This window comes from Physeter macrocephalus, chromosome 20 (genome assembly GCF_002837175.3).
Source record: "Physeter macrocephalus isolate SW-GA chromosome 20, ASM283717v5, whole genome shotgun sequence".
Taxonomy (NCBI): domain Eukaryota; kingdom Metazoa; phylum Chordata; class Mammalia; order Artiodactyla; family Physeteridae; genus Physeter; species Physeter macrocephalus.
The window spans coordinates 101415562-101431773 of NC_041233.1; the positions used below are offsets into that span (position 1 = coordinate 101415562).

The window sequence follows — 16212 nt, forward strand, 5'->3', positions numbered from 1 at the left end:
CTGTGCTCTGCAACGGGAGAGGCCACAGCAGTGAGAGGCCTGCGTACGGCAAAAAAAAAAAAAAAAAAAAAAAAAGGGGGACACACAAACAGAGAAGGTGGTGAAGTCTTAAAAGTAGTCCTAGATAAGGGAAACTGTAGCATGAAGAAAAATTCCCAACAAAGAGGGGTACAAATGGCCCTGAAAAGGGAAATACTTTGAAGGAACAGATGCACCCAACCTTCTCCTTAAAGAAAATCACATGCCTGTCACAGAGAAATGCAATGTAGAATAAACCCTATTTGTGGACTGTAGCTCAACCTGTGATTCTTTCTTAGTAGATTTTAAAAGCATGAATTCACATTAATCAGATTTCTGTTCCTTACTGAAAATTTCTACTCCATCACCTTGTAACATTTTCCTTTGAGAATTAGCTTAGCCTTCTTTACAACAAACGCTCTTGAAAGTCTGAATCAACCATGATGCCCTAAAAACCTACCTTCCTAGACCATTTATTTCTTTTTCTGTGCCAAGGTGACTAGTTCAAGATGCGATGAGGTTTCTCTTTCCTTATGTAGTAGTGTTGTCCCTTCTTCATTATGTAGACTCTCTTACTTAATTTTTCCTTTTTTTTTTTTTTTTTTTTTTGGCTATGCTGCATGGCTTACGGGATCTTAATTTCCTAACCTGGGATTGAACCCTGGCCCTTGGCAGTGACAGTGGAGTCCTAACCACCGGACCACCGGGGAATTCCCTTAACATTTTTATTTTGGTTGCAAGAATTTTTCTGTAACCTCTAAAACTGTAAGATTCTGCAGTGTGTATAGAGGTTTAGAGTGTGTACTTTGGAATAAGACTGGGAATCCCCAATTCTACCATTTACTAGCTTTATAATCTCCGACAGGTTACTTAATGTCTTGGTGCCTCTGTTTCCTTGTCTCTAAACTTGAAATGTCAATGATACTCCCATGATAGGATTGTTATGAGGATTGATGAATTCATTATATAAGAAAAGCATTTCGTACAGTGCCTAGCACATAGTAAGCACACAATAAGTGCTAGCTGTTGTTGTTATTACTACCGATCTTTAAGGTGTATGACTGCTATGTTTTACAATACCTTTCCCTTTTTATTTTTTTGTTTCTAGACCTGATTTGTTAATATAGTTGAGTATCTTCAGAAATTGTTGCTGTTTATACGTTTTTTTTCACATGGAAAGACATATATTTGGTTTACTAAGAATATTTTCTCCACATATAGAAATTATTGACTTACCACCCTTTTAAAATTAGAATGTTTCTTTAAAAAAAAAAAAAACCCAAACTAATAAACCTCTGTACCACTTACCATGGTAGGGTGTTTTATCTCAAACAATAGGTCAGCAGTACCTTTTCCTCTAATAATGGGGGATTTGAGGCTTGTCAGATGAGTAAAAGTGAGAGCTCACTAGAGATGTCAGTTGCTGGTTTAAGGTAACTGGTGTACTTTTTAAAGTCTGTTGCAAGTAAAACCACTTCAGGGTAGGGCAGTGGCGAGAGCTACCGTTCTTTAGACTTCAGCTTCATCCTCTGTGGATTAAGTGTATTATCTCTGTGCTGCTATGGTTGCTATGTGAGTTTAAGAAGATAGCATATGTGATGTCCATAGCATGGCACTTAGCATGTCTAAAGCACCTAATATTCTGAGAGTGTAACTAGAGAAAGATCGACTTTTATTTGAAAATATCTCATTATTTTTTGTCATCTAATATTTAATCTGAATATAATGTTCTTCACAAGTTCTCCGGTAATAGCCAGAATTAAAACTGTGGTTCTCATGTGCTTTGATGTATATTCAGAATATGTAGGAAATTTGACAGGAAAAGAATTGTAGACTGCTTATAGGATTATAGTGGTAAAATCACCCTTTGTTATCTAACAATAGTGAAAACAATACTTCTACCAATACTGCCTTGTATTTTATAGTACTTTATAATTTACAAAGGTTTTTATCTATCATCTCTCAGTAAATCATCTAGGTATGTATTGGAAGGTCAGATGTTAATAGATGAGTCCCTAGGTTCTGAGAGGTGAAGTGTCTTGTCCAAGCTTTCGTGTGTAGTGACCAGAACGCAGCCCTTTTTCTTTTCGTACAGGACTCTTAGACTGTGCTTGGTGTGCTCAGGTGTAACTCTAGGTATCATACGTCTCATCAGTTAAGATTTCGTCTGTGCCTAGGTCCTTAGTCCTTCTTAAATGGCACGGTTGAAGCCCTTCTCTGCCGACCACTCATTCTTTCTTGATTTTCCAAGGCTAACAAATTTCTTATAGGAATACAACAACCCTGTAGAGTTTACTTCTCAGACTTTTTTAGGTAAAATGGACAATCTAAAGATTAAGAGCGTTCTGTACAGAGGCTAGAGTGTTACTCTCACTGTCACCCCGCCCTGGCAGAGCATCTTCTTAGCCCCCAGCTCCGTGGTACCGTCTCGCCTCACTACGCCTCCCACCATCCCAGCGCCTGCTGCAGTAAGCCACTATCCTGACGTTTAGCACAGTAGAATTTTTCCTGTTTTTGATCTTACTATACGTAGCATCATGCAGTGCTCTTTTGTGCATACGTGTCTTTCGCTCAGCTGTGTCTTCGTGAGACCCTCCAAGCTGTTTGCATGAGGCCTGGAGGGGAATGGAGAGTTGGGCTGAGGTTCCCCATTCCGCCCTTGCTAGCGAGGCGGGCGGTGGAAGGGCCGTGTTTCTTCTGTGGTGTCTGGCTAGACCAGAGCAGTTAGTTTTTGTCTTACTAGGTCGCCCTTTTTTGTCCTCTGGGTAAAGAGAGCAGGCTTTCCTTGGGGTTTTTTTTTTGTTTGTGTCCATTGGTGTTCTTGGATTGCCAGTGTCTCTGGCTACCAGTCTGGGGTGGGTGAGGCTGAAACAAAACTCAGGGCACTCACCACCACGGCGCTCTTCATTTTGGGGTCGCCAGCCAGCCTTCCTTCTTCTTTCCACTTTTCAGAGCCTTCTTAAGCTTGTCTTTCATATGACCAGAGTTTTTAGCTGTATTTAGTGGGGGATTAGGGAAAAGCGTATCTATTCCATCATTCTGGAAGTGAAAGTCTATTTTGCTTTTGATATCTATTTTTATAAACTTTTACAATTGTTAGGAAAAATAGATGAAATATCTTATGCATATATGGTCAGTTAACAATGACTGTGTTCACCAAAATAAGAACTTTTAGCAGAAATGAATTTTAGGTAAAATAGAATCCCATGTAATTCTTTTTACTTGAAGTACAAACTGAAGAATTTTAACCCTGTGTAAACTTAAATTCCTATGTTTATCGCAGAATCTTTTAGCTGAGAAAGTAGAACAGCTGATGGAATGGAGCTCCAGGCGCTCAATCTTCCGAATGAATGGTGACAAATTCCGAAAATTTATAAAGACACCACCTCGAAACTATTCTATGATTGTTATGTTCACTGCTCTTCAACCTCAGCGGCAGTGTTCTGTGTGCAGGTAATGTATGTATTTAAAAAATTAAAAACTATTATTGTATGACTATATGTTTGTCAGAGTTAAGATAAACGTGTATAATAGAATTAAACATTTGTTCAACGTTGTAGTCAACTATAAGTGCATTTAAATGTAAGCTCAAAGTCATTGTTTTCTAGGCAATGACTTTGATAGGCTAATATTTTTATATTGTATAAAGTATTTACTTGACCAATCCACATGTAATCATAAAACAGATTTTTTTATCTTTATGTCCTGTATAAAGGTACATATGTTATAGAATTTGGTTCAAATATTGCCTTGTAGGTCACCTACCTATATCTTAGGGGCAATGAAGTAGCCCCCTTAAACATACTCTGATTAAATAGTTTAATCAAGAGGACATACTCAAGTCTGTTTACTTTTCAGTACCTCTAATGATGAGAAATTTCTTCCTATGATATGATTTGAAGTGAATGAAATATTTTTCAGTGGGAACATATCAAAGAAAGTTTTGGACAAGTATAAATATAATATATATACAACAGTGCTTATTTTAAATTAAACTTTTTAAGTTTGAGATAATTGTAGTTTCACACACAATTCTAGGAAATAATACAGAGAAATCCTATATACCTTTTACTCGGTGACCCCCCCCGCCCAATGCTAACATCTTGTAAAACTGTAGCACAGTTTCACAAACAGGGTATTGATATTGATACAGAACAGTTCCATCACAGTAAGAATCCCTCCTGTTGCCCTTTATAGCCACACCCACCCCATCTCCCCACCTCCTGAATTTATTCTCTATTTCTGTAATTTCATCATTTAAAGACTATTATGTAAGTGGAATCACATAGTATATGACCTTTTGGATTTGGCTTTTTTTACTTATCATAACTCCTTCAAAATCCATCCGAGTTGTTGTATTTGTCAGTACTCCATTCTTTTTGTTACTGAGTAATATCCTATGGTATGGATGTACTGCAGTTTGTTTAACCATCCATCTGTTAAAAGACACCTGGATTGTTTCCAGTTTTTGGCTATTACAAATACAACTGTTATGAACATTCTTGTACAGGCTTTGTGTGAACTTAAGTTTTCATTTCTCTGAGATAAATGGCCAGAGTCCGATGGCTGAATTGCAATGGTAGTTGTATGTTTAGCTTTATCAGAAACTACTAAAATGTTTTCCGGAGTGGCTGTATCATTTTACAGTCCCACCAGTGGTGTGTGAAGGACCTAGTTTTTCCATATCCTCACCAGCATCAGTGTTGTCATTGTTTTATTTTAGCCATTCCATGGGTATATAGTTTTAATTTGTGGTTTTATTTTGCATTTCCCTAGTGTAATGGTGTTGAACATCTTTTCGTTTGCTTTTTTGTCATCTGTGTATCACCTCTTTAGTGAAATATCTTTCATGTCTTTTGCCTATTTCTAATTGAATTTTTTTTTACTGAGTTTTGAGAGTTCTTTATATATTGTAGATACTAGTCCTTTGCCAGATATGTGGTTTTTAAATATTTTCTCCTAGTCTATGGTTTGTGTTTTCATTCTCATAACAAGGTCTTTTGCAGATTTTAATTTAGTGAGTCCAATTTATCAGTTTCCCCTTTTACAGATCTTACTTTTGTTGTCAAATTGAACTCTTTGCCTAGCCCTAGATCACAAAGTTCTATTTTTTTCTCTTCTGTGTTTTTCTGAAAGTTTTATAGTTTTATGTTTTACATGTTGATCTGATCTTTGGGAGAAAGGATTCAGTCTTTCATCACTAAGTATGATACTAGGTGTAAGAGTTTTGTAGATGTTCTCTGTCAGGTTGAGGAACTAGTTTACTGAGAGCTTTTGTCATGAATGGGTTTTGGATTTTGTCAGATTTTGGGGAGTCAATTGATAGGCTTTTTCTTCTTTAGGTTGTTGATATGGTAGATTACATTGATGGATTTTCAATTGCTGAATCAGCTTTGCATTTTGGAATAAATCCCACTTGATTGTATTATATTCTTTTTATGTATTGCTGAATTCTATTTGCTAATATTTTGTTGAAGTATTTTATATCTAAGTTCATGTCAGATATTGATCTATATTTTTCATTATTTATACTGTCTTTGTCCAATTTTGGTATCACGCTGCCACCTCATAAAATGTATTGGGAAATGTTCCCTCATTTATTTTCTGGAAGTGATTTGTGAAACTACACAGTTTTAGAAATTATGTTAATTCTTCTTTAAATGTTTGATAGAATTTTCCAGTGACATCTTCTTGACCTGGAGATTTTAAATTACATATTCCATTTCCTCAGTTGTTAAGGACAATTCAGGTTTTCTGTTTCTTCTTGGCTGAACACTTTCTCTTTTCAAGAACAAACACTTGTAGCTCCACATTCAGACTCTTCACATTGTATATTCATCTGTAGACTTTAGATTTCTAAACCATTTTGAACTTTAGTGGAAACCAAAATTATTAGTAACATGGGCCAATGAAAAAAATAAACCAATTTCTCCCAGACTAGCTTGCAGAAAGGTAATTTCGGTATTCTGGAATTTTCATGAAAGATTTTATCACAATCTAATAATGAGTGTATGTTGGGACATAGCTCAGAGCGGGTAGAAAAGATGAAAAGCAAAATATTTTGAAAAACACCATTTCAGATGATTCTGAGTTCCCCTCCTATCAATCTGAGGACCGGTACTTAAGTGGACATTAACATTTGTCAGAATTAGGTTAGCATTAAGGACAGGGTATGTTTATGTTTATCTAAGGGGTGCTGAAAAGCCCTCCTGAGGCAAAAATACCATCTTAGTTGGCATTTGGTGTAACAGTTCAGATTCCACAAAAATATAAACTGTCCTCTGGCATCCTGCAATACCTTATATATTTTAGGGATATCATTTCTTTGCTTCTAAAAATTGAATATATTGATTTCCTGTATTCACCACTGTTATGAAGAAATCTATTTAATTGATTATTATATTTTTTCAACTGTAACCTAGAAAGACTTTACCCAAGTATTTATTTTACAGTTACATATAATTGTATATATTTTGATAACATAAACCACAGCATACTGTTAAATGGTTTATCCTTTAAGTAATAGTTTACTTAATGCATTGTGTTGTTAAATGGTTAAATATGGACCCTCATTTTTTAATGATGCTTAGCTCAAAATAACCTTTATTTACTTGTTTATTACAGCCTATTTTGTAATAAACTTTTAAATTTTAGAGTAGTTTTAGATTTACAAGAGAAAAAGATTGAAGTTATTAGAAAAAGTTAATTCATGGATCAAGATGATGGTGAAGTTGTTAGAGGAGAAAGGAAGAGCCCATGAAGGTTTAGAGGCAAATAAAAAGTGTAGAGCAGATATGTGCTTCCCATACCTAGACATTCTGGTTTAATTGGTTTTTTTGGCGGGGGGGGGGCGGTCAACACATTGACATTTTAAAAAACATGCTCTAGGTAATTCTAGTATGCAGCCAGTATAGAGACAGGGAAGCTAAGAAGCAGGTTCATGATTCACAGCTTTTTAAAATTTAATTTCGTTGAGGAACAATGGGAATGGATGAAGCCTTATTAGTTACTTGGATGACCATATAGCATTGACAAGGATCCTTTATGAAACTAGAATACTCAGATTTTTAGTGAAGAATCTCTAGAATTAAATGATTTCTTCCCCAATACTCAGCAATTTAGGAGCAAGAACACCCTGCATAGGGATTAACCTGTTTGCTTTATTCTACGAAGTGGATTAATCGGCACATATTCTGAGAATGCTAGTGAGAGTATATCTGAAATGTATAACTGTGGGTTAAAAGTTGGTTAGGCGGTCAAAGAAGCCAGGGGACAGCTGATAAACTAGGTGTGATACAATTAAGCTAGATTTTCACAAGAGTGAAGGAGAGGTTTTGTGGGAAAGGAGGATGGGGTTGAAAATTAGGAAGTTGTAAAGGGTTGATTAAATAAATGAGTAAATTGCTGAAGTATAAAGTAGATGATCGTGGATATAATAGAGAAGCTTTAGGAATGATAAGGCTGGGGTCACATCTAGATTATAAACATGTATGTCGAAATAACTCAGGATTTTAATGGAACTGGAGAGGAAAAATATTAAGTGAGCTGAAAGAGGGATGTCTTGCAGTTTATTGGATGAGGTTGATAGATTTACATTATAGAGTAATATAAATTTAAAAGGAGGATCTGTTAAATACTTGTGGTTGAAAAGTGGTCTGAGATCTACTGTCACTGAGCCAAGAGAGTACCGCATGTGACCCATATGAGCAGAGTGAGTGAAAGAGATCTCAAGGGGACAACCAAGATGGAAAGGTAAAGAGGAGTTTCAAGAAAAAGTATTCAAATTAATATTCTGAATTATAAATTAAGTGCCTCAAAGGGAGTTGTAGATTCATTGAGAGAGGCACTCTATCATCAGCAGTCATTTTTGTTTAGAAACTTGAATTGAATTCTCCTGGGTCCTTCTGTGTCAGTGTAATTTGGGACCATTTCTATAATACTGCTATAATTTTTTTATAATTCTGTAGTCATTGAAATGTTCATAGCTATAAGTTTAAAAGATTAGTGCTTTCCTTTGTGAGACTTTTTCTGCTTTTTTCTTTTCTTTAAGAAAAAGTGAAATTTTCTTCTAGAGCTGACACACTTAAAGACTCTCCAGTTGCTTTTCTTTGCTGAACGGCTGATGAATGAGCTGTTGGCTTCCTTGTAAGCCATCTCAGCAAATCATTCTGCTCTTCTTTCACAAAGTCAGTTTATTCACAAATCTCAGAATTCAATTCTCACCTTCCTCAGTGCACACATCAAACTCCTTGGCCAAATAAAGTTGTTAATTAAGACTTCTCAATACAATTCTCACCTCCCGTGAGTGTTAACTCCAAACTTCCTTTAGCAAATTGTACTATAAGGAATATTCCTCATAATTGCTAAATCTTTTAGATGTATTCTACCACAAAGTTACTCATCTCTTCCAGAATTCGCTAAAAATTCTAAGAACAAAATAACCTCTTCTAAGGTTATTACTATCATTCAATAGATGTAAGAAAAAACATCCAGATGAAGGAAAATCAAAAAGTACATGTAGAATCAAGCAGGGTGCACATACAAGCAAAGGTTGGTAATGTATTGGAAGTTAATATAGTGTTGGACTTCAAATAAATGAAAAAATGATTAGTAATTACAAAGGTATTTTAAAGAGGGAGAATAAATTATTACATTGATATATTAGATATTAACCGGCTAATATCGTTTCTCCTCTAACTAAATAAAATGATTGTTTATTATGTGTAAACTATTTGGGCAGTCCTGTGTTAGGTCATTTATATATATAATATCTCATGTCATTCTCACTACTCTAAAAGGTAGGACTGAAAAAAATCCATGTTTCAGATGACAACATCAAAGCTGAGAGGTTATATAATTTACCCAAAGTCACAGAGCTAATACCTGTCAGGGTTGGGATTTGTGACTCCAGAGCTAGTAAGTTTAATGCTTTCCTTAAGTGTACATATTCATTATTGCTTCTACCCTGTGAACTGTAATTTGCATTTTGCATTCCCAACTAAGATTATTAATCTTTTAGTGCAGGGATCCATCAGCCAGCCTTCCTTAAACTCATTAGATCATGAAAAGCTTTCATTCAGATTAGCATTACATAGCAAGGGCTGGTGAGTTGGCGATAGCTGGCCAAGACTATGTGGAAGAGCTCATCAGCCTTTTGTTTCATCACAGTGAAGTCATATCTCTTAGGAGATTCAATTCTAAAGTGAGCACATAATGTGAGAATCGTTTATAGATAAAATTACCCTGTCCATCTCTTAATGCACTGGTAAGTGCTTTCTAAATGGTTTTGGGATTACAACCCTTAACATTTCCTTTAGTCCTTGAATAATATTTCTCTATGGCCTTAATTCTTAAATTTTTCTAATATGTCTGGCTACCTGGACAAAGTATTTCACTTCTTTGTCAAAGACTGGCAAACTCTCATGCCATTCACACATTCTGGCTTGGCTAATACATGAGGACTGTTTCAGGCTTGACCTTGAATTTAAAAGGAGGATCTGTTAAATACTTGTGGTTGAAAAGTGGTCTGAGATCTACTGTCACTGAGCCAAGAGAGTACCGCATGTGACCCATATGAGCAGAGTGAGTGAAAGAGATCTCAAGGGGACAACCAAGATGGAAAGGTAAAGAGGAGTTTCAAGAAAAAGTATTCAAATTAATATTCTGAATTATAAATTAAGTGCCTCAAAGGGAGTTGTAGATTCATTGAGAGAGGCACTCTATCATCAGCAGTCATTTTTGTTTAGAAACTTGAATTGAATTCTCCTGGGTCCTTCTGTGTCAGTGTAATTTGGGACCATTTCTATAATACTGCTATAATTTTTTTATAATTCTGTAGTCATTGAAATGTTCATAGCTATAAGTTTAAAAGATTAGTGCTTTCCTTTGTGAGACTTTTTCTGCTTTTTTCTTTTCTTTAAGAAAAAGTGAAATTTTCTTCTAGAGCTGACACACTTAAAGACTCTCCAGTTGCTTTTCTTTGCTGAACGGCTGATGAATGAGCTGTTGGCTTCCTTGTAAGCCATCTCAGCAAATCATTCTGCTCTTCTTTCACAAAGTCAGTTTATTCACAAATCTCAGAATTCAATTCTCACCTTCCTCAGTGCACACATCAAACTCCTTGGCCAAATAAAGTTGTTAATTAAGACTTCTCAATACAATTCTCACCTCCCGTGAGTGTTAACTCCAAACTTCCTTTAGCAAATTGTACTATAAGGAATATTCCTCATAATTGCTAAATCTTTTAGATGTATTCTACCACAAAGTTACTCATCTCTTCCAGAATTCGCTAAAAATTCTAAGAACAAAATAACCTCTTCTAAGGTTATTACTATCATTCAATAGATGTAAGAAAAAACATCCAGATGAAGGAAAATCAAAAAGTACATGTAGAATCAAGCAGGGTGCACATACAAGCAAAGGTTGGTAATGTATTGGAAGTTAATATAGTGTTGGACTTCAAATAAATGAAAAAATGATTAGTAATTACAAAGGTATTTTAAAGAGGGAGAATAAATTATTACATTGATATATTAGATATTAACCGGCTAATATCGTTTCTCCTCTAACTAAATAAAATGATTGTTTATTATGTGTAAACTATTTGGGCAGTCCTGTGTTAGGTCATTTATATATATAATATCTCATGTCATTCTCACTACTCTAAAAGGTAGGACTGAAAAAAATCCATGTTTCAGATGACAACATCAAAGCTGAGAGGTTATATAATTTACCCAAAGTCACAGAGCTAATACCTGTCAGGGTTGGGATTTGTGACTCCAGAGCTAGTAAGTTTAATGCTTTCCTTAAGTGTACATATTCATTATTGCTTCTACCCTGTGAACTGTAATTTGCATTTTGCATTCCCAACTAAGATTATTAATCTTTTAGTGCAGGGATCCATCAGCCAGCCTTCCTTAAACTCATTAGATCATGAAAAGCTTTCATTCAGATTAGCATTACATAGCAAGGGCTGGTGAGTTGGCGATAGCTGGCCAAGACTATGTGGAAGAGCTCATCAGCCTTTTGTTTCATCACAGTGAAGTCATATCTCTTAGGAGATTCAATTCTAAAGTGAGCACATAATGTGAGAATCGTTTATAGATAAAATTACCCTGTCCATCTCTTAATGCACTGGTAAGTGCTTTCTAAATGGTTTTGGGATTACAACCCTTAACATTTCCTTTAGTCCTTGGATAATATTTCTCTATGGCCTTAATTCTTAAATTTTTCTAATATGTCTGGCTACCTGGACAAAGTATTTCACTTCTTTGTCAAAGACTGGCAAACTCTCATGCCATTCACACATTCTTTGCCTGGCTTGGCTAATACATGAGGACTGTTTCAGGCTTGACTGAATCCATGACCAGTTTAATATAAATGATGTTTTAGGGTTATTGCTGAACACTGTCTAGTTTAATTATTTTTTTAGGTCGAAGGGATATGATTTAAGTTCACTGTATTAAATTTCCTCCTAGGTGTGTCTTCCTCAGATTGGATAATCCCAACTCTTTTACAATGAATAAATGGATGTTTTCAATGAACTTTCATTACCTCTGTGACACTGTAGCATTCTCTGAGCTCTGTTTTCTATATTATTTGTATATAAAGTCCAGCTTTAGTCACCCATCTTATAATTTCAAACCTACAGAAAATTGAAACAGTAGTACAAAGACACCAGTCTACACTTTACCAAGATTTCACTAATTATAACATTTCGCCACATTTGATTTAGCTCATTGCCTTAAAGAAAGACACATAAGAGTTGTGAGTTTACATTTTATTCAGGTCCTACTGGGGACCATATATAGCCTGGGAGATGGCCACTCAGTCCTGAGGAAACTGCTCTGAAGAGGTAGGGGAGGGGCCCGTTTATACATTTTTTTGGTTTGGAAACAACATGCAGTCTTGGTAAAAGCAATGACACACGTCTTGGTAAAAGATCACTGATCATTCCAAAGAACAGGTGTACCCAGTTAATGATTTAGTGCTTTGCTATGTCTGGGAAGATGCAAGAATCTCGGGTCACTGAAATTCTTCCTGAGATATGTGTCTAACTGTCTAAGGGCCTGTTTATCCAAAGCACAGGGCGCCTCACCCTGTTTTTCATCCTGAACTCCTCTTGGTACACTGTCTGTGGGTGACTGCAGTGGTTGTGACTTAACCCCTGTGGAAGTGGGTGATGAGAGATGCTCTTTGTTCTTCTTTGTTCACATTCTTTTAAGTATAAGTAAAAAATGAGTCACATACCAGCAAATGTACTTTTAACTTGTAGACATCATGAAATATCACTGCTAAATATTTCAGTTTGCATATTTTAATAAGACATTCTTACCTAATCAGAATACCATTATTACTTTTAAGTGAAATGGCGTTAATTCAGTGACATAATCTGCTTTTGTTAAAAATGCTATAGCAGTTATTTGTGTACTTCTTATTGCATCCTATCGGGAGGCACATAATGTTAGTTCTTTCAAATACCAGTGATGAGATCGATCACTTGATCAAGGCGACGATCACCACACCTTTCTCTTGTACAAGTATATCTTTCTCTTGTAGTAAGTGTTTGGGGAAGGTAAATGGGTTAAGAGGGGGGACACTTTGAGATAATGTGACTGTCCTGTTTCTTGGCACTTTTTTACCCAGTGATTGTAACATCCATTGGTAATCTCTGCCTGAACTTGATATTACATTGATGATTGTGAAGGGGTGATTTTTAAACATTCTGTCCTTGCTTTAACATTAATTAGTTGGTATTCTTTATCAATGGGAGCTTTTCTTTCCTCCACTTGCCCTTCTGAGTATCTCAATGCAAAGATTCTTTTTTTAATTTACTGATCTGTTGCTGTGATTATTCTTCTTCAGTGCTCAAGTTGCCCTAAATTTGATCAGTGGAAACCAACTCCTGTGTCATTACATGCCTCTGTTAGTCTTTGCTTTCTGGCTCAACAAAATATTCTAAGCCTACTTTATATACTTTGCCTCTCATGGAACTGCAAGAAGCATTTTTTTTCAAGGAGTCCTTCGTCTTTTTGGTAGGAAATGATATTTAGAAAGCAAGAACTGGGCAAGTTATACTGTTTGCTGCTGGGATAGTATCATTGCTTGCAGCCTTTTTTAACAGATGGAGCTAGGATGTGTCTATGTGTATACCTACACACACATACATACATACATACATACATACATACATACATACATAAATTATGAGTTTAACTGGATATCTCCTATTCCAAGCTAACACTGTAGGGTTTTTCCTCTGTTTTCCCTATTCCATAGTTTTATCTCCTTTCTCCAAAATGAAAACCTGGATCCCAGAAACGGTGGTGTATTTGCTCATTTGCTCTCCCTTTCAGTGCATAAAAGTAGTTTTAGAATTACAGCACCAGTATGATCTCTGCAAACAAATCATGAACTAGACTTCCTAATTTCTGCACAGTTCCTTTCTTCTTCTAGCTATGTGTCAGTTTTCTTAGCATACAACCTTTTAAGCTTTTTTGTATGTTAGTATTACCATTTTTCTTAAGAGAACAAAAATTCTGCTGACTCATAAACTGAGTTGCTACTATGCATGTTATATACAGTTTAATATCTCTTACGTTCATATACATTTTTGCTGTAATATACATGTTGGAATCGCATGTTCGTGTTAGAGTTGTTTTCCAAAGAAAAAAATAGATGCTCAGAAAACACAGGCATAATGGACACAATATCTTTATCTGGCGAGCAGTGAATTATACAGAGCCAGTTACAGAGTGGTAGTTAACTGGGGATTCTTCAGCTCTTCAGAGGCATTGGGTCTATTTAATATATTTCAGTATATTCAGTAGGGTCTTGAATACTTGTAGCACAACCAGAGAGAAATCACTGTTGAAATCTTTGTGCAGGGTGTTGTTTACCAGTTGTTTTCTCTTCAGGGTGTCACAACCGTAAGTAATGGATGGTTCCACTCACACCAGATCTCTCTCTCTATATCACTGTCTATAGCGATTGAATAATTTGAGGCTTTATGAAGATACACTTTGGAATATCCATGCAATATTTAGTTATATCTATATATAATTTATCATAAAAATATAAATAAAAGGCATACATAGAGATTTTAATATGAATCGTATTTTATAGGAAGTTTGATTAACATTAAAAAGAGAAACCATATTTCTTTAAAAATCCCTTCAAGGGCAGAAAAGATAATAAACTGATTATCTTTATTATCTGTATAACAGTTTATAACAGATTATAAACTGTTATAGCATTTGGATTGATTTTTTTTCTTGTTTCCATAGTAAAAAATTGAGAAGATTTAATAGAAGAGTTTTACCAGAACTGTGCCCTGCAGTTACCGCTTAAGCCTTCCTGGATGCTTTGCTGCAACTTGACTGCCCTCTTCAGGCTGCATGTTAATAGATTAGAAAAATTTACAGTGTTCCTTCCATTCATAAAGTTACGTCTCTAATGTTCCTATGAACTATTAAAACAGAAAGTACTTTTTTAGCTAACAGTGTTGGAAATGTGCTCATTTAAGTGCTAGGAGCATTTGTGGTTTTCAACTTGCAATTTCAGATGGCAGTGAAGTTTGAAGGGTTCTAATAAGCATTAGTGACACCTTTGCTCATTAGTCTAAGTGGACACAAACGTATGCAAGAAGCCAGTCACTTTCTTTGTCATTAGTTAGGCTTCTTCTATCCCCTGTTAAGCATGAAGAAGTTGGAATATGGAGAGATGAGAGACAATGGAGTTAAGTTTAGAGAACAGGGTTTACGTTATTGGGGCATATTCCTTCTAACAAGTCTTTTTTACCCTAAATAGAGATCATCAACATTGAAATATGTTTTTGTCAGGCTTGTTGAATTATTTCTAGTGACAAACAGATCTGGTCTCTAGTCCTATTGCTACTAAATTACCTTCAACAGAAGAAAGCCCCCATTTACCTTGTCAGTAGTAAATTTTCTCTGAGTATTGTATTTGTGTTGAAAAAATGTAATTTGCTTAGCTCCCCTGGAATTCTTTATGCCAACAGATAGATTCCTAACTAGAAGCAAGATGTGTAGAAAATTTTGCTCATTGCTTTGGTGCTCTAGATTCTAAAGGAGAATATGTAAGAAATAGGTCATATCTTCATTTATATAGTATTTTAATAGCCGCATATATTGTCCCAACTAGACCAGTATAGTAACATTCTGAGTGGTTTACAAACATTTATTTTCTCCTCCTCTAATACAATATGCACAGTGTTGCCAGATACAGCTTTCTTAATTAGTATTTTGCATAATCCACTTCTTTCAAAACACTTGTAGTAGTTGTTCACTATTTACAGAATAAAGTCCAGATCTTATTTATCTTTCTCCTGGAAGAGAGCTTCCAGTCTATTCTTTCCTTATTTTCTAACATGAAACTTAGTTCTGTTATTTGACTACATAGTATACATTTCAGACTGGGTAACCTTTGTTTATACTGCTTCTGTTGCCTTCATATTCTCTTCCTGTCCTTCCTCGATTATTATAATTTTAGTCCTTCCATTCTTTTCTGAATATTTGCACATTCACACTTTGCCCAGCTGCTCCAATCCACTGTGATCCCATTCTCTTCTATATGCTGTATAGCATCTACAATCTGCATTCTTTTTTCAATATATGTATATTACTTGTGTGTTAGTGTGTGTCTATTCTGTTCTCTGACAAGCTTCTTAAAGGCGGAGACTGTGAGGTATACTTTTTTATTATTGCAGCATATATTAAAATGCTGAATAAACATCACTGATGATTAAGATCTAGATTTTATATTTCATATGAAATTGATTTAGGGACATGACGTTAGGAGATGATTTAGTCATTATAATCTTTCAAATCAAGACCACTATTCCTTTGACAAATAGCACATATTTGTGATGGTACAAAGATTTAAGGTGTTTCTTTTTTTCTTCCTAAGACCACCAGTACCGTGACGCAAACTGGCCTTAAAGGAGACCTTAACCTGTGACATAAATCTGACCTAAGTGGGCTTTTAGTCACTGTCCAGAATTCAAAATCTCTAATTTAGTATTATTTAGTTTTAGGGTATATGTAATATATCGACTCTTTAGGAAAGTATATTATTCATCATCAAACCTTTTTTTTTTTTTTTTTTTTTTTTCCGGTACGCGGGCCTCTCACTGCTGTGGCCTCTCCCGTTGCGGAGCACAGGCTCCGGACGCGC

The 16212-nt window shown here is 35.5% G+C and overlaps 1 protein-coding gene across 9 annotated transcripts in view; it reads left to right on the forward strand.

Annotated features, from left to right (window-relative positions):
• Positions 1-16212, forward strand: part of TUSC3 (tumor suppressor candidate 3) — a 189818-nt gene that overhangs the window by 58802 nt on the left and 114804 nt on the right. For all 9 annotated transcript variants that reach the window (XR_008616102.1, XM_028481184.2, XM_024131416.2 and 6 more), the window contains exon 2: positions 3302-3471. Coding sequence is in view for 8 of the 9 variants with exons in the window: in XM_028481184.2 (XP_028336985.1) it covers positions 3302-3471 (170 nt within the window). In the remaining variant the exon portion in view is untranslated. The remainder of the gene's footprint in view (positions 1-3301; positions 3472-16212) is intronic.